The sequence below is a fragment of the Pelobates fuscus genome, chromosome 5, assembly GCF_036172605.1.
Source record: "Pelobates fuscus isolate aPelFus1 chromosome 5, aPelFus1.pri, whole genome shotgun sequence".
Classification (NCBI taxonomy): Eukaryota; Metazoa; Chordata; class Amphibia; order Anura; family Pelobatidae; genus Pelobates; species Pelobates fuscus.
Window position 1 is genome coordinate 207,782,596 of NC_086321.1, and position 23,927 is coordinate 207,806,522.

General features: G+C 40.7%; 1 protein-coding gene across 3 annotated transcripts in view; it reads left to right on the forward strand.

The window, feature by feature from the left end:
- AGTPBP1 (ATP/GTP binding carboxypeptidase 1) overlaps window positions 1–17,277 on the forward strand; it is a 191,262-nt gene extending 173,985 nt beyond the window's left edge. For all 3 annotated transcript variants that reach the window (XM_063454992.1, XM_063454991.1, XM_063454993.1), the window contains one exon: window positions 16,802–17,277. In XM_063454992.1, coding sequence (XP_063311062.1) covers window positions 16,802–16,994 — 193 coding nt within the window. In that variant the 3' untranslated portion in view covers window positions 16,995–17,277. The remainder of the gene's footprint in view (window positions 1–16,801) is intronic.
- The last annotated feature ends 6,650 nt before the right edge of the window (window positions 17,278–23,927 follow it).

The window sequence follows — 23,927 nt, forward strand, 5'->3', positions numbered from 1 at the left end:
TTATTGTCCTGTTGCAACACCCATCTTCTGTTGAGCTTCAGCTGGTAGACAGATGGCCTTAAGTTCTCCTGCAAAATGTCTTGATAAACTTGTGAATTTATTTTTCCTTCGATGATGGCAATCCGCCCAGGCCCTGACACAGCAAAGCAGCCCCAAACCATGATGCCCCCACCACCATACTTCACAGTTGGGATGAGGTTTTGATTTTGGTGTGCTGTGCCTATTTTTCGCCACACATAGTGTTTCTTCCAAACAACTCAACTTTGGTTTCATCTGTCCACAGAATATTTTGCCAGTACTGCTGTGGAACATCCAGGTGCTCTTGTGCAAACTGTAAACGTGCAGCAATGTTTTGTTTGGACAGCAGTGGCTTCCTCTGTGGTATCCTCCCATGAAATCCATTCTTGTTTAGTGTTTTACGTATTGTAGATTCGCTAACAGGGATGTTAGCATTTGCCAGTGACTTTTGTAAGTCTTTAGCTGACACTCTAGGATTCTTCTTCACCTCATTGAGCAGTCTGCGCTGTGCTCTTGGAGATGTCATTAGTCTAGGGGTTCACATACTTTTTCCACCTGCACTGTGAATGTTTACATGGTGTGTTCAATAAAAACATGGCAACATTTCATTCTTTGTGTGTTATTAGTTTAAGCAGACTGTGATTGTCTATTGTTGTGACTTACGGTATATACTCGAGTATAAGCCGACCCGAATATAAGCCGAGGCCCCTAATTTTACCCAAAAAAACTGGGAAAACTTATTGACTCGAGTATAAGACTAGGGTGGGAAATGTAGCAGCTACTGGTAAATCTCTAAATAAAATTAGATCCTAAAAAATTATATTCATTGAATATTTATTTACAGTGTGTGTGTGTATGAGTACAGTGTGTGTGTATGAGTGCAGTGTGTGTGTATGAGTGCAGTGTGTGTATGAGTGCAGTGTGTGTGTGAGTGCAGTGTGTGTGTATGAGTGCAGTGTGTGTGTATGAGTGCAGTGTGTGTGTATGAGTGCAGTGTGTGTGTATGAGTGCAGTGTGTGTGTGTATGAGTGCAGTGTGTGTGTATGAGTGCAGTGTGTGTGTGTGTATGAGTGCAGTGTGTATGCATGCAGTGTGTGTGTGTGTGTGTGATGCAGTGTATGAATGCAGTGTGTGTGTATGAGTGCAGTGTGTATGAGTGCAGTGTGTGTGTATGTGTGTGTGTATGTGTGTGATGCTGTGTGTGTGTGATGCAGTGTGTGTGTGTGATGCAGTGTGTGTGTATGAATGCAGTGTGTGTGTATGAGTGCAGCGTGTGTGTATGAGTGCAGCGTGTGTGTATGAGTGCAGCGTGTGTGTATGAGTGCAGTGTGTATGAATGCAGTGTTTGAGTGTGTGATGCAGAGCCTTGGTGGGGGTGGGCATTTTTTTTTATTATTATTTTAATACTAATTGTTTTTTTTGTTATATTAATATTTTTTTAATTATTTTTTTTTTTATTTTCTAAATAATTTTTCATTATTATTATTAATACTTTTATTAATTTTTGTATTATTATTATTATTAATATTTGTATTATTATTTTCGTCCCCCCTCCCTGCTTGCTAGCTGGCCAGGGAGGTGGGCTCTTACTTCCTGGTGGTCCAGTGGCATTGGAGAGGGGGGAGAGGGGGGCTGTGTGAGATGTTACTTACCTCTCCTGCAGCTCCTGTCAGCTCTCTCCTCCTCCGCGCCGTCCGTTCAGCTTTTCTGTCAGCTCCCACTGTAAGTCTCGCGAGAGCCGCGGCTCTCGCGAGACTTACACTGGGAGCTGACCGAGGTGCTGAACGGACGGCGCGGAGGAGGAGAGAGCTGACAGGAGCTGCAGGACAGGTAAGTTACAGCTCTGCCAGCCCCCACAACCCCTGTCTGTATTATGGCAATGCAAATTGCCATAATACAGACTATTGACTCGAGTATAAGCCGAGTTCCGGTTTTTCAGCACAAAAAATGTGCTGAAAAACTCGGCTTATACTCGCGTATATACGGTAAATGATGATCAGATCACATTTTATGACCAATTTGTGCAGAAATCCATATCATTCCAACTGTACACATATATTCGGGGCCAGTACAAACCATTATCTGGAAATTTATTCATAAACAGGGCTATACACAGGAAATGAGGTCACACATTTAGGCTGGGAGAAAGGAGATTTCAAGGCAAAGAAAAGTCGTTGTTTTTTACAGTACAACAAAATTTAGGTGCCGACACTTTTTTTTTTTTTTTTTTTTTTTAGTTGCTTTAACAGGATGACACCTTATTATGCAAACATAAACAGAGAATATAAGAACTCGGGGAGAACAAAAAAACAAAAACTTGGAGTAATCAGTAGCTTGCTCTTCAGTTAGTCCTTGCCCAGGTCTCAAAATAGTTTTGCTCATTTGTGCCATTACAGAGAGAGCCTATACATTTGCACATCATAATGGCAGTCCAGATCCGAAATGCTGGCATTTTCCCTCTGCATCAGAGATGTAGCAACCCAGTTGTATATACTAGTCCGTTATATAATATATGCAGGCAAAAATTAAGTAATGCTAAGAATTGCAAGAGATATCTGTACTTTGTTTTAACATAAAGAAATAATAAGGCATAAACAACATAGTTAAATTAAGAAGAGAAAAACTCTGCCAAGGCACCAAAGTAAAACAATAAAGATGGAACTCAACCCATCTACTTGCTACACAACATACAGCTGAAGAGACTTGTGTCCATCAAGTTTAGCCTTCCACACATTTGTTTTTTGCTGTTGATCCAAAAGAAGGCAAACAAAACCCAGTTTGAAGCACTTAAAATTTTACATCAAACTAGGAAAAAAATTCCTTCTTGACCCCAGAATAGCAGACAGATGTATCCTTCGATCAAGCAGCTATTACCCTACATTGAAAGATTATATCCTTGAATATTCTGTTTTTGCAAGTATGCATCTAGTAGCTGTTTAAACATCTGTATGGACTCTGATAAAACCACTTCTTCATGGTACATGGTTACCTTTCATTAGATGAAAGACTTAATATGAAGCCAACACAAGGTGCTTCCTGAGCAGGCAACTCAGCTTGTCTACATATGTCCACTGTGGAAATCCTTTCTTCACAGTCTTGCTGAAAAGGCATTTCTCATTCCATGAGAGCAGATTAATGGGTTTGAGGGCTGTACTGTGGGGGAGTCCCACATGTGGCTTGCGGCAAAGGGAAGTGAGAGAAATGTGTCATCCACAAACCCCTGTCAAAGGTATATAGTATATGGTGCTTCTCCTAAAACCGCGCCACTGGCAGCTGCTGTTTTAAACCACGATCAGAGCTTACGTTTAGTAAGGCAACATGGAGACAAGTCAGATCATTCCCTCTGTAGAATCTTTGCCCAGAATCCTACACAGATCATGTCAAATGCTCTAAGGCAGTCTTCAGAAGTCCTTTGAGATTCCCAATACCTTTCCAACTCTGTTTCATGTCTTGCGGCAGCCATTTGGCTGTCTGATACAGATGCTTTATATTTGTTGCGTAGCTTGCTGAACAATCCTTAACAGCTGGATGTCACTAGAAGGAACCAGGAAAACTCCCTGGTCTATCGTGGTGGGTGACATCTGAGCAAACCTGTTACACTGACTGTGATTCTTATTATTTGCAGGTGGGAGATCAGCCACCTCCCCCACCAGGATAACCGACTAGGCCTCAGAGTTAGTCAAATGGTGTTCAGAAAACAGCTGAATTAGTGACAGCTTCTATTAGACCAAAGTGTACATGAACAAGTTTTCTGTTGTGCCCTAACATCATTGGACTGTACTGTGTTTGTGGGAGGCTGTGCTGACTCCAGTTCATATGAGCATCGATTACACTATAGTAAAGTTCTCTCCCCAGATTATTTGTTTATTTTTTGCAATTAATAAATCTTTATTGAGAAATGTCAAAAGATGCGTATAAAGATAAGCACAATCTTTGTACAAAATAAAGTGAATATTTCTGAAAAAAGTTGTAAATAGTACAGTTGTAAACAAAATTATTCAACCCCTATTGAAAAGCAGGTTTACTGTAAACATTTACAGACTTTTAGCTGTTTGCGATAAACAAATCACAGCAATTGAAATGGCTCAATACGACGAATGCTTCAAGTGGTTTCCCCAAATTCAACAGAAAATGCAATTATAAGTCTGCTTGTATGACTTTAATGTAGACCATTAAAGACATAGATTTTATTGACAATTGTAAAATGCGAAAACAGCAAGGGCAAAAAAAAAAATAAAACAGCAAAAAAAATACCACGTGAAAAAATAAAAACAAAATGCATAATATAAAAATGCTCACGCTAGTGCCTACAATAAGTACATGTTTTCAGGACTAACTGCATTTACTCGTAGGCACTCAAGCTTTTTCTATACTACTACTTTTTAAAAGATTAAAGCAAGATAACATAAATGGTTTTATTTGATGTCTAATAGTAGAAATTCGAAAATATTATTCTGTTTAAAGATGTGGATATATAAGGTGTGAGTGTGTATATGTATGTATGTATTATTATTATTTTATTATTTATATAGCGCCATCAGATTCCGTAGCGCTGTACAATGGGTGGACTAACAGACATGTAATTGTAACCAGACAACTGGACGTACAGGAACAGAGAGGTGGAGGGCCCTGCTCAATGAGCTTACATTCTAGAGGGAGTGGGGTATAGTGACACAAAGGGTAAAAGAAGGGGTACAAAGTAGGTTGTTAGAAAATTATTCACTGAGGGCTTAGTAGGTAATTTTTGACAGTTGCAGGAGAGGAGTCATGGGGGGATGGGGGTGGGGGATAAAAACATGCTAACAGTTTAATTGACATACTTTCTTGAAGATGTGTGTTTTCAATAATTTTTTTGAATGAGTGGAGACTGGGTGAAATTCTTACGGAGGAGAGGTGCAGCCCTGGAAAAGTCTTGGAGGCAAGCATTAGAGGTGGGAGTACGAACAGAGAATAAACATGGGTCTTTGGCAGAGCGTAGGGGCCTCGACGGGACATACTTGTGTATTAGGGAGGATAGGTAGGTTGGAGCAGCATTATGCAGGGACTTGGTAAGCAAGCACGAGCATTTTTAATTATGCCCTATATCTAACTGGAAGCCAATGCAGGGACTGACAGAGCGGGGAGGCGTGGGAGGTGCGAGCGGACAGGAAAATTAGCCTTGCCACTGCATTCATTATAGAGGGGTGAAGGAGAATTTGGAGTCAAAAAGAACACCCAGGCAGCGAGCCTGCGAGGTAGAGGTGATGGTAGCGCCGTTGACTTGGAGCGAGACAGACATGGGAGTAGTAACACTTAAGGGAGGAAAACCAGTTCTGTTTTGGACAGGTTGAGTTTAAGGAAGTGAGCAGCCATTTGGAAATTGAAAAGAGGCAGTCAGAGACATGAGTCAAGATGGGCGGAGAGAGATTAGGAGAGGACAGGTAGATTTGCGTGTCATCCGCATAGAAATGATAACAGAAGCCAAAGGTGCTGATGAGTTTACTAAGGGAGGCAGTGTAGATAGAGAACAGTAGGGGACCAAGGACAGAATCTTGGGGGATGCCGACAGAGAGTGGTTGGGGGGAGAGGCAGAGTCAGAGAAAGACCAAAATTATGGAGAATGCGAAGAAGCTGTTGATGATCAACAGTGTCAAAGGCAGCAGAAAGATCAAGGAGAATCAGGATAGAGTAATGGCTGCGAGATTTAGCAGCAATTAAATTGTTGGATACTTTGGTCACAGCTGTTTCAACAGAATGACCAGCGCGGAATCCAGACTGAAGGGGGTCAAGCAGAGAGTTGGTTTAGAGAAAGTCATTCAGTCTGGTGCACACAACTCTCTCGAGGATCTTGGAGGCAAATGGCAGTCGCGAGATAGGACGGTAGTTGGATGGGGAGTTGGGGTCAAGGCTGGGCCTTTTCAGAATCGGGGTTACAGTTGCATGTTTGAATGGTGAGGGAAATGTGCCAGAGGAAAGGGAGAGATTGAAAATTTTAGTGAGAGGAAGAGAAAAAGAGGAACACAAAGTGTGGATGAGATATGAAGGAATAGGATGTATGTATGTACATACACCCTTCACCCCCCAGATCACTATATGACATTTCTTGTTTTGAGGTTGCTTTTTAACCCCTTAAGGACCAAACTTCTGGAATAAAAGGGAATCATGACATGTCACACATGTCATGTGTCCTTAAGGGGTTAAATAGGTCACACATATGTGTGTGTTAAAAGATGGAGCTTCTGGTAAGACATTTGGGCTGTTGCATGGACAGGGCCAGTTGTCAGGTACAGGGGGAAAAGGGTGCTAGTAGTGTAGACTGGTATGGACCCAAGTGTTTTCAGCATGGTGTTACACAATCCAGGATTGGCACAAATTCTTTAACTCTATTGATTAGGAATACTTACGTAGTCTTGGTAAAACACATTCTTGGTAAATAACACACTTCGCATCTGAAGACAAAATGTTTAATGCTACATGCACTTTAACCTTTCATTTCAACACTGCTGTCCTGTGGCACTGTGAACTCACAGATGCTTATTGTACTCCAAGAACAATATGGAAGAACCTTCTATTTCCTTGTCTATTATTTCTTCCTGACACACTTGTGAATTATATTGTGTTATGAAAAGAAGCCAGCGATCACAGTGAAATTATAGTATGGAGCAATGCTTACGGGAATTCATCACCTCAGAAGCTCTTCTGCAGCTCTTAAGAGGGAAAGAATTTATGCATATTCTGTCCCTTTGAAACACCAGAAGTATAAAACAGCTGGGTTGTTTGTAACTACGCCAAGTCCCCATTAAGCTTTATTGTGCTAAGTGTTGGAGAGCAAGTAAATAGATAAAATAATTAATGCACAGATTGTACTCTTGACACTTAGCCACATAATTTTGTTTAGAAGGTATAACCATATTGTAGGTTAAACACAGATTAATGCCTTGCAAAGTGATTAGAACTCTTTATTGCTAATGGTACTCAGCTGTTTTCCTTCACATATCGGCGTTAAAGACCCATTTATAAATGTTTATACTTTAAATTTAAACTAGCGATCATTGAGTAGATTCTATTTTTACAGTGGCGTTAAGATTTCTAGTTTGAAAATACTTGCGTTGTTTCTTGGATTAATGTAATTTTAGATTGGAATTTAAGTGAAAACTGCTTACATTTGAGATACTTCTGTTAATGTACCTTAATAAACTTTGATATTACAGGTGTTCCATTATTTGTTTTCTTGGTGGTATCATATTTGAAGCTTATTAGTTAGAACAATTCTGATTTCACTAGCCTACATGATAACTCTATGAAGCATATTACTGCTATTTTTCTAATTATGTTTTTTTGTCCCTATTCCTGTACAGTTATGGCTATCTTTTATCACTTTGTAATATCCTATGTGCCAATGGATAGGAGTCATTGTTGAATCCCATACACCCTATTAGATAATGTTTTATCTAGTATTGAAATGCTATTGCTATTCTAGTCCGACTAACGTGTTCTTGCGTTAGTTACTTATTTTCTATAACTATGGACATCATTCTCTTGATCAGTCTTGCATTAATGTAGGTGTTTTTTTCCCTAGAATTCTTGGGAAATCTTGTGTATTGGAACTTAACACAATCAACATTTCTGCAGGCTTGCAACCTTTATCAAGCTTTACACAATAATGTTATGTCTAATGTTACCAAACTCTTCCACCATTTTAAAATGCCCTCTTATCTTCTACCATCTGAACTTTGCCATGTCCCCTTGTCCTCCCACCACCTCAATATTCCTATATACATGTACCTTTCCATAATTTGTGTAGTATCATAACTTATTACCCTATTTACCACTGTCTGTATATTCTCATTTTAACACACACACACACTACTCCAAGCATGCTCATAACTTGGTTCTGGTAGTGAATGTCTTAAAATGCACTCCATGTTTACACTAGACCACAAATAATGATAACAAAAACCCTCATATCACCACCCACACTTAACTATAATATCATAACACTGCCACCACTAAGACAATTTTTAAATGGGGTGTCTTAGATGCCTACACAAATTATACTAACTAAACACAAAATATGAGTCAGCACAATATCTGTGCAATTTAAAATTATAAATAAATTGGTCTAATCTAGTAATTTAATTCCTTTTCAAATGCAGAACTTTAAAGCAATATTTCTTATAAACAAAATATAGTCACAGTGCATACAAAAAAAAGACGACAAATAACTTACACAAACAACAATGAAGAAGAAAGATAAGAAATTAGCAGAAATCCTTATTACTCACTTAGATGTTAAAGTAATGGTATGTTCTGCCTGGGAGGAAAGATGGAGACTTAATTCAAATAAGATTTTGGCCTATAGTAAGGACACTAGTCATTTGCATGTCATCAGACATTTATGCCTGTTGCATTTATCTCACTTTTCCAAGCTGGAACTCTAATTGCCCTCCCCCTTGTGTTTGAGACAAATACCAATATGAATGGAAAATGTTGCTTCTATAAATCTATAAATGTTATAGGCATGTCACATTTACTACCGATGACCCAATACCACGGCCGTCACAGTTCCTTTAATCTATGAGGAAATACGGGCAAATGGTATCTTAGCCAGTTAGGTTACTTAGAAGCAAGACTTATAGGCAACTCATGTACATGTTCACAACTGGCCATACTGGCACTTCAAAAGAAGAATTATTTTTAGTAAGTAAATCACAGGAGCCAAGGCCAATTCTGAGCATTATGTTATAGCTTAAATTACATTCAATTCTTATCAATACCAAACAATTATAAGAAAACCCACAAAATGACAAATAGTGCATTTTTAAAGAATAATTATATACTTGTATAAACTACCAGCATGAGTTAAATGGTACATCATGACCCGATACTACAAGGTATAATACCTCTGCCTTGTAAATGGCCTGATAGAGCCCCAGATGCCCAATATCCTGGGCCCATATCTATAAATATTGCAATCCCACTCCCACCCCGTAGCTAGAAGTCCCATAGCCATTCTTCACACTGTTAATCATAAGGGGGGGCCAATAAATCTCTAATAATAAAGTTAAACCTATTATTCGAAATATTCTGTATTTAGTCTTCTATATAAAAAATAAAATAAAAAATAATTCTACAACAAAAACTGCAACACAACAAAATAATCCATGTTAGACAATTGAACCCTTTATAAAAGCCTTACCATGCTTGGTACAGTTTAAGCACTGTAATTAGTTGACGTGGAAACCAACCAATCGAAGCATTCTGATTTGTAATTCTCAAACCTGTCTTCCCCTCATGTATAAGTCTGAAAGGGGGGAGACAGGGACGTACGCTATATTGACAAAAGTATTGGGACATACCTCTTAATAATTGAATTCAGGTGTTTGAAACATCTATTGCCACTGATGTATAAAATCAAGCACCTAGACATGCAGTCTGCATTTATAAACATTTGTGACAAGAATGGGATGTTCTAAAGAGCTCAGTGAATTCAAGCATGGTACTGTGATAGGATGCAAGGAGTCAGTTTGTGAAATTTCATCCATACTAAATATTCCACGGTCAACTGTAAATGGTATTTTTGGAAAGTAGAAGTGTTTAGGAACAGCAGCAACTCGGCCATGAAGCAGAAGACCACGTTAAGTCACAGAGTGCTGGCAGAGGGCACATGGTGTGTAAAAGTCATCAACTTTCTTCTGATTCCATAGCTGAAGAGTTCCAACCGCCCTCTGACATTAATATCAACACAAACTGTGCGGCGGCAGCTTCATGCAATGGGTTTCCATGGCTGAGCAGCTGCATGCAAGCCTCACATCACCAAGTACAATGCCAAGCATCAGGTTGAGTGTTGTAAAGCATGCTGACACTGTTCTCTGGAGTTTTCTCTGAGGCCAAGAGAACGTTACCTGCCTGACTGTATTTTGCCAACTGTAAAGAGGAGGGATAATGGCATGTGGCTGGTTTTCAGGGGTTAAGCCAGGCCTCTTGCTTCTTGGCCTTCTTGTCCAATATCGGTGCCTGACCTTACAAATGCCCTACTGGATGAATGGGCAACAATTCCCACAGAAACACTCCAAAATATTGTTGAAAACTTTCCCAAAAGAGTGGAAGCTATTATAGCTGCTAAGGGGTAGAACCAACTACATATTCATGTCTATGTATAGAGAATGCAATGTCATAAAAGTCCTTGTTGGTGTAATGGTCCGGTGTCCCAATACTGTCCAAATAGTGCACTTAGGTGGGGTGACCAGAAGCTTGTGGACTCCTAGCCACTCGAGGGAGCTGGAGGTCAATATTTCTATATATGAGCCCAGGAGAATAGGCACCTCCTGGGCCCTCATGGACCATATCTATAAATAAATATAAATATATATATATATATATAAAAAGGATTGAAGCCAACCTACAATACTAGAAATAAGCCCTTAGTATGGTGTTTTTTTTTTTGGTTTGGTTTTTATCTGCTGTATCATGGCAAATGATAAATATTAGGCTAGTAAGCAATTAAGCTACTCACATAGGCTACCATGCCAGCATACTTTCTGCCTCATGTACCTTGATACAGGTCCCTGTTTGCATGTCCATTAGTCCTTGTCATATAAAAAAAAAATACAAGATTTTTTTTTTTTGTCAAGAGGTGCCAATTAAAACACTTCATCAGTACTCATTCTGTTCCAAATATATCTGTACTGCATATTTTAATGAGTGTTTTGTGTCTACAAGCAAATACAGTCCAATTTATTTTGACATATTAAAGTCCCCGTTTGTTTGCCAGAAATTGGAGAACTCATGGACATGTGATTTTATGGGTGTAGTTTGTGTATAGCAGAGAGTTATTGTTAGCAGTAAAGCAACCATGTTTAAAATTCATTCACTTAATGTAAAAGCACACTTACACGAACTGCATTTTGCTGAACATATGAAATTGCTATGGTATACACAATACAGCAAACGACTGTGTATTTGGAGATCAAACAAATAATTATGACCATAGAAAAATCAGCACTCCAACTGCTTCTCTAACACTCATAGATCCTCACTTTGTAAATAGTCCTGGACAACAATAGCCTGTCGCGCGATAAACGTTATTTGTTCCTGTTTCTATCTTATGGCTGATGCGAAACGTTAACCACGGCGCGGGACTCTGCTTCCGCTGCTTACCCGACTCCATTCTGCCTAGGAGACTGGTGGCTAAGAGCAGCTGAACCCCTGGCTCCTATCCAGAACATACACTGGTTCCCTGGGGGGCTGGAGCCTGCGACCGTGTCTCCCGAGCTGGCGCCTGAAACTGCATATGTGGCCTTCACCCCTGGGCTTTGGAGGGGGACCCGGAGAATGCTGACCCTGATGTTGTGAGCACTGGGGGGGTGTGGGGCCCCAGCAGACCAGTAGCCGTGGGGCTGCGCGCCACTCACCTCAGCTGAGAGGCAGGTGGAGGTGGGCTTGTGGAGGCCCCTAGCATGGACAGCTGCGAGTTCAGCGAGGAAGTGGAGGTGCAGGATGAGTTTGGCCTGCGGGCCTGAAGTAAAGGGGGGTCACACGAGCGGGCTAAGCATCAGAGTGCCCGCTGGATTCTAGGTGTGGACATGCTGATCGGCTCGGAGAGATGGTGGCGGACTGACGACCCTTGGGAACTGTGGCTGACATATTATAAGACCTCTTGTTGCCACCAGGTCGAAAACACAGGGTCCCGGTGAAACAGCGATGGAGAAGAGAGGAGAGGGAAACCCCCCCATACCAATTCTTAACTTTTTTTTTTTTTTTTGTTAACAGCCTCATTGTTTTTGGTGGCTCTGAATCTCCTGCTGCACGTGCCAAGGAGAGACCCAGTGAGGGGTCCGGTCTACATCCCTACACCCAGATCTTGTCTGGGAAAGTATATATGAATTTACTTGCTTCTTCCAATCCGTATTATTTGTATTTTTTTTTATCACCCCCTCTAACCTTCCCTGCATCAACTAACATCAAAAACACTTCACCCGTATGTTGTTCATGTTTACGTGTTTTATTAATGCAATGTTAACTAAACTTATAAGTCAGTTCAGCAGACGCATTATAGCTCCCGCTTGAAGCTATTACAAAAGGTTCCACAGCTGTGAACTTAGCATTTATATTGTGATTAGACCTTGGTTGCCTTGGCTCTGAAGTAACAGGTACAGTTATTTATTTTCCCGGGATTGTGAAACACACTAAGATTCACTTAATTATTCCATTAACGTCATCCACAACACGCGGCTTGACTAGTCTCATATGAGGCAACCCAGTGGAGACTATATATGCTAAAACATCACACAGCACTTTAACCCACTTTCACGGGCTACCTGTTCATAATAGATTGGCCTTCCATAATGCAGGGGAGACGGGCAGCTATTTATTCCCCATTTGGCACCTTGATAACACACAACAAGCACGTTCGCAACTTAAATCTACCTTATAGAAGCACAATCCGCATCTCACTACCCGCTCTCCCGCAACAGTCCCTACGGACGCAGCCAGGGCCCATTTACTACTGCCAAACTTCATAAGACACATACAAATTTATGGCTTTCCCAAGTCCAAGACAATTTTGGAGGCACCACAACACATCTCAATATAGTTATGCATGCCTCTTGTTCATTCTTATCCAGCCGCGCTAGTGAGCCGAACCTATCCCAACATATGCACCCCATCCTTGCATGAAATCCATCCACACTAGGAACACTCATAATTTGAAGCTAACAGGTAAAGATAAGCCAGTATCTCTTTGTTATTCCTACACATTACAGTCCAGACACCACTTGCTACTGGTAAAGCTATCACCTAGCTAACTATGCAGAGATATGTGAAACCAGTTATCTGGGATGCCTACAAATGACTAATCATCTCCTACTACTTATCCTCATATGTCATATGCAAAGGCATGATTTGTTCGACTAGCCAGATGAAACTCTGTTTAAACACTTTTCTGCTAAGCCTCTGCGCAAGCAAATTCATGTCAACCGCTATTCATGTCAACCGTTTTGCTTGCGACTGGTGGCTTAAACCCTGGTTGCAACTTGACACATATAGCCAAAGCTCCACTTTTAGATGCCCTGAAACAGATACTGGTCGAATCTGCCATGGTACAACTGTCAGAACCTACAACTGTCAGAACCTAGGCATGCCTATGTGTAAGTTCTTGCAACCGTATGTTATCTTCTCTTTTAAAAATATGCTTCTATTTCAATGCCATGCTCATGTTCTACTATATTTGATAATATTGTGCTTGCTTCGCTGTTGTGACATCGCAAGCCCATCTGTTATTCTATGCACCTCAAAAATAAAGAATTAAAAAAAAAAGTTGAAGTAAAATATATGGTGGGATAGGTGTAGTGGAAATCGCTCAGATTGTTTAGATAGACATTATATGACTTGTAATATGTAGATATGTTCAGATACACATTGCTGCCTTATGGTGGTTATGTCAAGGATTCTCTTTTAATATATTAAGATTGCTTAAAACTAGTCTGTGCATGATGTTTCAGATCGATATAATGTGTATGATTTGATTAGGAATAAAAATGAAGATGTATCAGGCAGTAGAAGCTTTTCTGAGATGCTTATCTGATGAAATATTTAGAAGCACTTAAGGCTTCTGAGCAAATATGTTTATCCAGCCCCACAGGAGAGCAATGAAAATGGGTGTAGAGTGCTTTACATTTGTATTGATATAGTTCTTTATTTTCTTCCCTTCGTAAACTCCATGCGGCCCTGAGAAATATTTTACAATCTTCATCTTACTAGAATTTTCATTAATAACATTTAGAATACCTTCACTAAGCAAAACCACTGTAACTACACGATACCCAATTAGTACAGCAAAATGTTTGGAATGTTGAATCTTTGCTGTTACTTTACATATATGATATAAAACTTCCATATCAAGGCTAGGCATGGGCCAATCAAAAGCATCCCATTGAGAAGATCTGAGGACAAATTTATAGTTCAAGGTGTAGCAGACCACGGGTAACCCGACTGGTTACCCTTCGCTATTTCCTTCCTTTAGCCCCTCAGGAACCCTTGGAACAGGCAGACAGCCATTCCCCCAGTAACTTGACGACACACCGTTCTGGCAGTACAACACGATTTGTCCACTTCACAAGCACACAGGGGTTGTATCCCAAGATCCTCTACACCTGGGAGCCGTAGTGCAGGAAAGGGGTCACTGTCCCTTTGTCTCCCAGGTCTAGGAAGCATGCCACTCAGGCGAGAGGTCACCCTCCACTCAGGCGAGGGTTCTCCCGCCCAGGATGACAGGGGGTCTTTATCCCAGGAGCCAACGCGTGGGAAAGAAATTGTCTCTTTGTCTCCTAGGCACAGAAAAGCATGCCAAATTAGCCAGTGCCCCAAAGGCTTCCACACCAACCTCAGACGACCACACAACGGCACGTTCCCCGGCCAGTCTCTGTTCGCGAGGGTCCTGTGCTGAAGGGAAGCGTCTCCTTTCGGGATATGAATGCTCCCCCTGGCTGGTTTTTGTCTATACGAAATGGCGGCCACCCAGGGGAGCACTCATTAATTATTTCCCTTGCAGTTTCACGCTATGTTGCAAGTGTGACCGTTGTGGTTTTGTACTTATGTTGCAAGTGCAAACGTTCTAATGGGGCCCCGGGGTGGTCCCCAGTTCGGGAGACGAATGTTTTTTTTTCGTATGAACGCTCCCGAATGGGGAAACAGAGTATACTGCACAAAAGTCAAAATAGGCAGCGGTTCTGCCACACAAGGCTTCTCATTTTGTATAAAGAAGAAAAATAATTTGAAGGCTGTTTTAGTTCAAGCTTTAATGGTACACTCTAGGCACCCAGACCACTTCACCTCATTGAAGTGGTCTGGGTGCAGTGTCCCAGTCCCCTTAACCCTGCAGCTGAAAACATTGCAGTTTTAGAGAAGTTCAATGTTTTCATTGTAGGGTTCAAACTGCCTCTAGGGGCTGCCTACCAGACACCAGCACTCGCTGCACATGCACATTAGGTTCCTGAACCACTTTGATGAGGACCATGGGGAGGGTACACAAAGGAGGGGAAGAGGGTGACACTATAGTGTTGGGAATGCAGTTTTGTATTCCTATCCCTATAGTGTTTATTGATATGGAGACTTTCTATTTAAAACTATTGTGGATTAAAATTCTTATTAGGGTCAGCCAACCACTGGATGAAGTTATTTCACATAAACTGTTTAACTCCTACAAGTCTCAAACAGAATCTCACCGACCATGATAAAAGCTATCAATTAGCTGGGAATGGCAACTTCTTAAACAGAGTAGTTTTGTGGTTATGTGAGCTTTTTTCCCCCTCCTTTCAACCAGCAATAGTTACTTTTTGCTCCATCGAGCTGTACATGATGTCATGCATGGAAATTGAACTACCATTCTTGGAAACTCTTACAGTGCCCATAAAGCTAAGAAGGCCTGAACCCCAAAAAAGCTTATAATGGCTGTAGTGAGGTTTTACAGATGTTGCTCAGACCAGAGTTTTGTAGGGAATTCAGTAACTTTTATTATAATTTATTATAATTTTGTTTATTCTTAAATGTTTTTAAAGCACTATCTATAGAATGCATTAAAAATCAGTCAATGCACACTGGAGTGTCTCTTTATGACAAAAAAAATGACAAAAAAAAATAGCAAATGTGTAGTCTCTATATTAATATAACTGTTTAAAAAAAAAAAATCAACGTAATCATTTTGCAGCCATCAGATCAAAGGATAATAATTTTACAGTGCAATAAACACTGGTACACATACCATTTAGCAGATGCCCAACCTAAATCCTGGATTATTGTTGTGCCTTGGAGAGAATCTAAAGGCACCCAGACGACTATATCTCAATGAAGTGGTGCCTGACGTTTTAACCCTGCTATGTAACTTATTGCCTTTTTGTAGGAATGACAACGTTTTTACTTTGAGAACAAAGTCAGACTCTGTTTTAAATCAAATGCTGCTCAAATAGTGCATTGGTTTGGCTGAGGTCCTCAGTCTTGATGACTTCAGCCAGGGAAGCAGGGTGGGAGCATGGATAGTTGCGCGGCAAGGGATGAAAAGTAAGTAAAAACAAAATAAAAAATTATATTTTATTGTTATTGCAAAAAGGATAGGGAGTGTCACCTAAATACTCAGTAATATGTTGTTGCATTAGGATTACATGTTTACATATTTGTAATCCTAAAGGTATAGTGTTCCTTTAAGGACTGGAATTTCAACCACTTGTTTAGATGACACACAAAATACCTTTTTTTTTTTTTTTGGTCCAAAGCAAGGACAAAGAGAGGTTATAACTAAAGCCAGCAATGTCACTCCAAGTCTTTAATTACAGGTAAAAGATTCTTCAGGCATTTGTTGTGTGACACTGTTTCTGTTAAATACAAAGGCAAGATCAAATGATGATTTCAAGGAATAGATGTTAAAAGCAGAAAATAAAAGATACATTCATTTGTATTAAAAATGGCAATGAATAAACATTGAAGAAGCGCTGATTAGCTATGGCATATTGGTGGCAATGGATATCCATTTGCAATAGTCTTTAGTCCTGCATGACCAATTTGTTTATTAGACCGATTGTACATCTATCTCTGCCATATTGGGGTCTTAGACTATTTTAGCCATATCTAGCCAGCATACCTTTAGCCCTGCACACCCTTGCTTTAGAGGACATACTATGCCACTTGCTCAATAGATTAAGATCGAAATTTTGTTGGTCAGTACAATGTTGAGTCATATGAAATAATTTCAAACTGTATAAGGATATAAGTTTGTTTATGATTTTTTTTCTTTTCTTTCTTTATATTTTAGTCCTACAACCTATGTTCTGGAGGATGATGAACCTCGTTTCCTCGAGGAAGTTGATTACAGCGCAGAGAGCAATGATGATGTTGATCCTGATCTGCCTGATCACCTTGTTGACTTTGAGCCATCTGTGGTGGAAGAAGATGGATATTCCAACTCAGAACTCATGCGGACAACCTTGTGTGGGCAATCAACATAATAAACAGTATTAGCGAATAGGATTATCTTCTTGTCCTTTTTTAAGAAGATATAGCTGGATAAAATTGAAGAGAAACCGTAAATGTATTGATGGCATATGATAGCTTTCTGGATGATTTCTTTTTGTGAGGGGGTGGTGCAATCATATTACTACTGTATATTTTAATGTGGTGTGGATATGATTTTGTTTTGCATGGCTTTTTGTCAGATACCGTTTGAACTTGATTCTTCAATCTTTGTAGTTGAGCAACTGGCTGAAATCTGAATAAAAAGCCATATCCTGATGTTTTGTCTTTAGATTTGTGTTAACTACATTGTTTATATTTTAGGATTGTAAAATGGTATATTACTTATAAACCTAAAACAGTATATTTCACTTGGATAATACAAAACTGTTTTTGGTGGGTAGAGGGGTCTATTGTACAGCTCTATGTAGTGGTTTTTGTTTTGTAAGGGTGTGACTCCCTACTTGTGTTAGTGGAGGTGTGTTTCCCACCTCCACTATCAACATTGGAGACACAGAATAGTTATGAAACCAATGTAAACACTGTAAAGCAGCTTTATGGAACCTAGAGATTGTGTATGATTACTTTGCAAAATAACTATAGCATAAATCAATGAACATATAAGTGTAAACAACTTGAAAAAGCATCATGGACCTCCACAGTACGTGTAGCAAGGGATTGCAGCAATGTATTGTTGGAGGTGGTGGTGTTGCCATTAGTCAGACCGTGCTGGGGCAACAACGTTTTTCAATACTTTCAAATTATGAGATTGAGATACAAGGGAGATGATCTGGGGGAGCAGTCGCTTTATCGGTTTTATATTTTTTTTCAATGTGGGGTCAAAAAGGCTGCATTGTGCAACATGAGAGTCAATACTTAAGTTGTAGTGCTTCTGGTAACTATAGTATCCCTTTAACCCCTTAAGGACCAAAGTTCTGGAATAAAAGGGAATCATGACATGTCACACATGTCATGTGTCCTTAAGGGGTTAATGTAGTGTTTTTGGTGTCTATATCATGTCCCTGCAGTATTGCCTTTTCAGAGAAAATGTCAGTGTTTACATTGCTCCTAGTAACACCTTTTGTGGCAATCACTCAGACTGCCACAAGAGCTGCTTCTTTGTTCAGAGTCTCTGTACTCCGTACTCTCTGCATGTAGGCGCTAAACGTTCCCCACAGAGATTGTTATTCAATTCATCCCTGTGAGTAGATGCTGACTGTCTCAGTGTTGCATTGTTCCACACATGCACCATGTTATAGGCTTTTTCAAAGTGTAAAGAAGCACTTTGAAACCACTTTGAAAACACCTATAACTTGGTGAAACGCGTTGATGTATTTTAAGATTTGTATTTATAATAAAATATTTAATCTCTTTTAAAGAGAATTTTATCAAGAGGAAAACTCCAGCTATACAGCTATATCATTGGTGGGGATTATACCACCTATGCAATTGGTATAGAGCAAAAAAACTTTTTTTGCTCCTCTTTTCGGAGTACCTCTTATTTTATTTAATTTTTAGTTTGATTTTATACCAGTGAGCACTATTTGCGGTTTTATTTTTTTCCATACAAATCGATGACCCACTGCTTTCAAGTTTGGCGATCCATACAATTTCTACTGCGATCAGATCCAGATACATCTGCCAAGGCCCTACAGGACCACCACATACATAGGCGGGGGTTATACCGCCCAGGTGCTATCATCTGGAGCTGATTTTTACTAATTTTACCAATCTGTTAGAAGATACTACACTGTATTTTCTTTCAGTTCTTTTCTCTCCACACATCCACTGACCATCTCCTGAATTTGAGAATATCTACAGGGCACTGCTCCCTCATTTCCATACTGAATTGTACATTTTACCCGAAGGAATGGACTCTGGTTTGGGTTGTTTTTAGCTGCCTACTAATACTCTCATTAGTGCTAGAAATCCTTTTTGTTTTATTGTCAGTGGTGTATAAGACCATGTTAAACTTCAGACTGATTACCTCAATAGTATGAAAACCAAAGGTGACAAATATATTTGGTATCCATTTTAAAGGATACTGGCATAGGAAAACATTAATTTTAACAATATTTGGAGTCAATCCCATTTCTCTGGGTTAGGTAGAAAGGTCCCCAAGGTCCCTTACTCTCAAAAGTGAGAGAAAGTTATCCTCATCTACAGAAGAAAATTTTCATGGATACCTGTATGACCAAATAACAAATTCAGTATTCCACTCCACTTAAATAGGAGAGCAATATAGGACCATCCAAATAGCTGGATTAATAATCCATTTGAGAATGTGTTATTTAGTCAAAATAATTGTAACATTTGCATCAAAGCAGCTCAAACCAAATTTTATTCTTGGTAGGGACAAGGCTAACTTGTGTACAAAAACAGAGTAGATCATTTGCAAGAGCAGCAAGCTTATAATGCATACTCCCTGTTATGATGCCCTGAATGCTTTGAGCTCCTCTAACTGCAGGAAGGAAAGGTTCCAATGTCAAAACAAATATAAAGGGGCAAGTTATATAACCTAACCCATGTCAATATCTTGGGGACCAAGCCAATTACCCTCAACACACCTCTGAGAAAATCTTCCCTATTGAAAACTCTTTAAGTATCTCTAGACAAACAGAATGACTGGGGTCCCCAAGATTAAGTCTTAAATTATTCCCCATATCCTCATTGTGTTAGTTTTTCACACCTCTGAAATCAAAACTGGTCACTATTAGTTAAGAGAACAGATATGTAGAACTTATACATCACAAAATATTTACGAATCATTTTACATCTACATTCAGTAAAGAGATTGAATACTAGCTCCCATAGTTTATGAGGTCCTTTCCCTTTTTATATATCTCATTGATAGATAGATATAAATAGCAGCGGTTCCCAAACTTTTTAGGTTCAAGACGCCCTTAATATTTCAATATTTTTCCAAGGCACCCCAAGTTAGAATTTCTAGGTTGTATATCTGTACAACATTTCCTGGCGCTATAGTGTAATGTACAGTGTTGGTGTTTAAAGGGGTATTGTATATAGTTTGTCTTTTAATTCAGGGGTGTGTTTGTATGTAATGTTCTCTTTTAAATGCATTTATGTGAAGTATTTGTGTTTTAGTGAAGGGGTGTGTTTGTATATCCTTTTGGAGTTTAAATGCAGGGGTGTGTTTGTATGTAATATTTGTGTTCGACTGCAGGAGTATGCTTGTATGTTGTGCTGGTGTATGACTGCTTGGATGTATGCACATACTTACATAGATATACATTCATACACACACATAGATACACACCGACACATACATGCATACACCGACATACACGCACCATGACACACACAAACATTGATACATGCACACACCATGATACAGATACACACACTGACATAGAAACACACACAATTACACACAGATGCACATACACAGATGCATATCCTGACACAGATTTTTTGCGCACACGCACACACACACATTCGCACCCTGACACAGATGCACACCCTGACCACTCATACACACACACACACACACACACACACACTCATACATACATACACACTCAAGTGATATTATTATCTCCAGCAACCCTCCTGTTAGCTTACCTTGTGTGTCCAGGAAGGTGGCTTGGAGTCCTGGTCCTGCTGCTGCTGGTGGGAGTGGGGGGGGGGGTCTGGAGCTCTTCGTGCTCCTCTGCCTTCTGTGCTGTCACAGCCATACGACATTATAGGTGCCTGGTCGTAGTCTTAAAGGACTGCGGCACCCGACTGGGCCCCTGTTCAGCAGTATTGTTTCCCGGTGCTATAATTATAGCACCGGGGAAACATTCCACTGCGCCCCTGTTCTCATGTTGTGGCGCCCCAGGGAGGTGAATCCTTTAGGACCTGGGCATTTTTCTGGTTTGAATGCTTTAAGGGCCAGTTTACGTTTTTCCAAGGTAACTGGAGTGTCTAATGCCTCTGTAACGGACCGTTTCAGCAGACAAGGGGTTAAAATCCACTTAGGCGATATGCCCCTTTCTGAGAGACAGGCACAGCTACTGCAGAACACCAAACTCCCGAACTGGATACAAAATAGCACTCGAAACTGGAACCTCACGAATAGCTGCTAGGAGACGAACAGGAAAAGCATACATCAGCTTACACTCCTGGCAATCAGTCTCCAACAGCATACAGTGAATCCCCCCAAGAACGAGACAAGGCTCCGTGTTGAGGGTCAAGCAGTGGTTTGTTTTACTGAGGGCTACCTGCCCAGTATTTATGCAGGTCTCCCACCTTGTGGACACTCCCCTAAGGGACCAAATAGGAGACTGAAACAGCAGACAGACATGTATCATTTTAGTACATACAGCCACACTACTTTCCCACAATGCATCCTGGCTTCCTCCCCTCTGTCCTGGAGATAATTAGAGAAGTAATTCAATTATCTCCCAGGACAGAGGCAAGACTCCATTATGCACGTGGTGATACAAATACAGTATATCACTTTAAAATATACAATAGGACAAATGGTACAGAAAATATACACATATAACATATCCCCAGATAGCTCAGGTCTGAGTGCACATATTAGGTGAATGGCACTCAGACCACATGAATACAGTTTAATTGCCATGGAGCCAAAGTCTTTAATTACACGAACAGGCTCCATGGCATGGCTATCTGGGTTAAAACATTCATCCAACATAAACTACCGAATTTCTATGCATTCGCTCAATCCATAGGCATTAGAACCAGGGTCTGGAGGTTCAGCGGTGCCTGCACGTAACAGTGTCCGGGTTTGGTGCATGAAAGCCGGGCAGAACAGCGCTGGCTGCCCGGGGAGCTCCAGAACACCGCCATCGTGTGGCGGCTAAGTTAACCGCAGCTACTGGGTGGTCAATTGCCGGCACACGCTTGTTAAGCCGCGGTTAACCGCGGCTTCAGGGAGGTAGATGGGAGGCACACGCCAGCTTCTGGGTGGCCCATTAACAACGCCGGCCGGCTTCCCACGGCTCTGGGGAGGTTGATAAACGGCTGTTTGTTCGGTAGATGGTGCATGAAAGCCGATGGAATCTACCGAACTGCTGTGCAGAAAGGGAGAAATAAATCCTTCTGCACAGTGAAATTAACCCTTTAGCTGCCGGTCCATAATCTAAAGGCAGCAGGCGGGCAACCAGGCTCCTCCAGTTCACATTGGCAAGGTTTTTTTAGCCACAGCCTCTATCTCTGCATGTGGTAGTTTAGTGTGAAAGTGTTCTGCAACACTGGTTGTTGTGGCATCAATATCCCTAACAGCAGATAACGCACGTAGGTAAGCATAATTGTGAGCCATCATATTAACTCTTATATCCTTGAATATAATGTTTTTGGGGGGGGCTACAGATTTTAAAGTCTGTACAGAATGTGATAAAACCACCAAATTAGGCAGATGATTCCATATATGTATTGGTTTTACTGTGAATAACCTTTTTTTTTCTAATCTAAATGAGGGACCTTTTGTCCTTTGTACAGTCCTATTTTAAACTAAAACCTTAAAACCTATTACTTTATGCTGTTAAAGTGATTTCCAATTTCCCACAAACTGGGTAACAAAATGTCATGGGGTCATACCCCAACTTACAGGAATGGCGAATCCCACAAACCGATGTTCAAGATCATGGGTGTCCGACCTTTTGGCTTCCCTTAGCCGCATTGAGCGCAGAGGAGTTGGTGCACATAAAATCTATTATATAATTAATTTATATAATAAAACGTCAAAAGCCCTATTCTTAAATTTGTTTAGTAGATAACTCCCTTATTTTTTGTGGCATTGCCATATTTAAGGATACCAACTTAGGGAGCTATCTACTAAACAAATATGCATGCATATACGTTCTTATCTGCCATCATATTCTATGTTTCTATGTAACTAGTGGCTGACCCCTCCCAGTCACACCTATGATCAGCATACTCATATAGGATATGGAAAACTGGGAAGAAAAACCCCTTTCCTGGATCGGACAAATTAATTCCCTAAAAATGAACATCCTCAAATGTTATTTTTATTACAGGCCCTGCTTCCCTCCCCCTGCTCCTGCTCCCCCCCTCCCCCCCCTCCCCCCCATCTCGAGGCAAGATCTAGTCCCCCTCCAGAGGGCCATTGACCAGTTCATTTGGCAAGGCAAGAGACACAGGGTATCTCGTAACATACTTTATCGACCAAAGACGAGGGGAGGACCGGGACTGCCTCACTTACATTTTTATTACCTAGCCACCAGATAGCACAAATCGCACTCTGGCACCCCCCGCCCACCCAGACTAGACGATGGGTAGATCTAGAATCATTATGGGTGCAGACCTCTCACAATTGGGCCCCTAGAGAGCACAGAACACTGCCTCGAACGACTTGCCCGTCTACCACAAACTCAATCCATATCTGGGATAAATCCATGCACAAATATGAACTCATGTCCTCCCCTTCCCCTCTCACTCCGATATATCGCAGCAGAGCTTTTGTCCCAGGCATGAGAGCCAGAGACTTTAGGGGTTTCGAGCATGTTGGACTTCAGAGAGTCCATCAATTATATGCTGACGATTCTTTAGTTCCCCTTACCGAATTACAAAGTAGAACAACTCTGACCCGTTCAGATTTTTTCAGATACCTTCAACGCCAAGATTTTGCTAGCCAAGCTATTATAAAGATGGCTGACAAAACTTTGCCTACAAATTTTGAACGAATATGCCATAAAGAAATATATCAGAGGGGCATGATCACCCAGCTCTACTCCTACCTCTGCTCCACCACGAAAGACTGGGGAGAGTTACACTACATTGAAAAATGGGAATCGGACCTAGGGGAGACTCTGGAGGGTGTTGACTGGCAGGACAAATATGGGAGGCTACCTCTAAAACCTCCATCTCCATCTGTGTCACTATGCAGGAACAATCTTACAAAACCATGTTCAGGTGGTATACCACACCAGTTAAGTTGT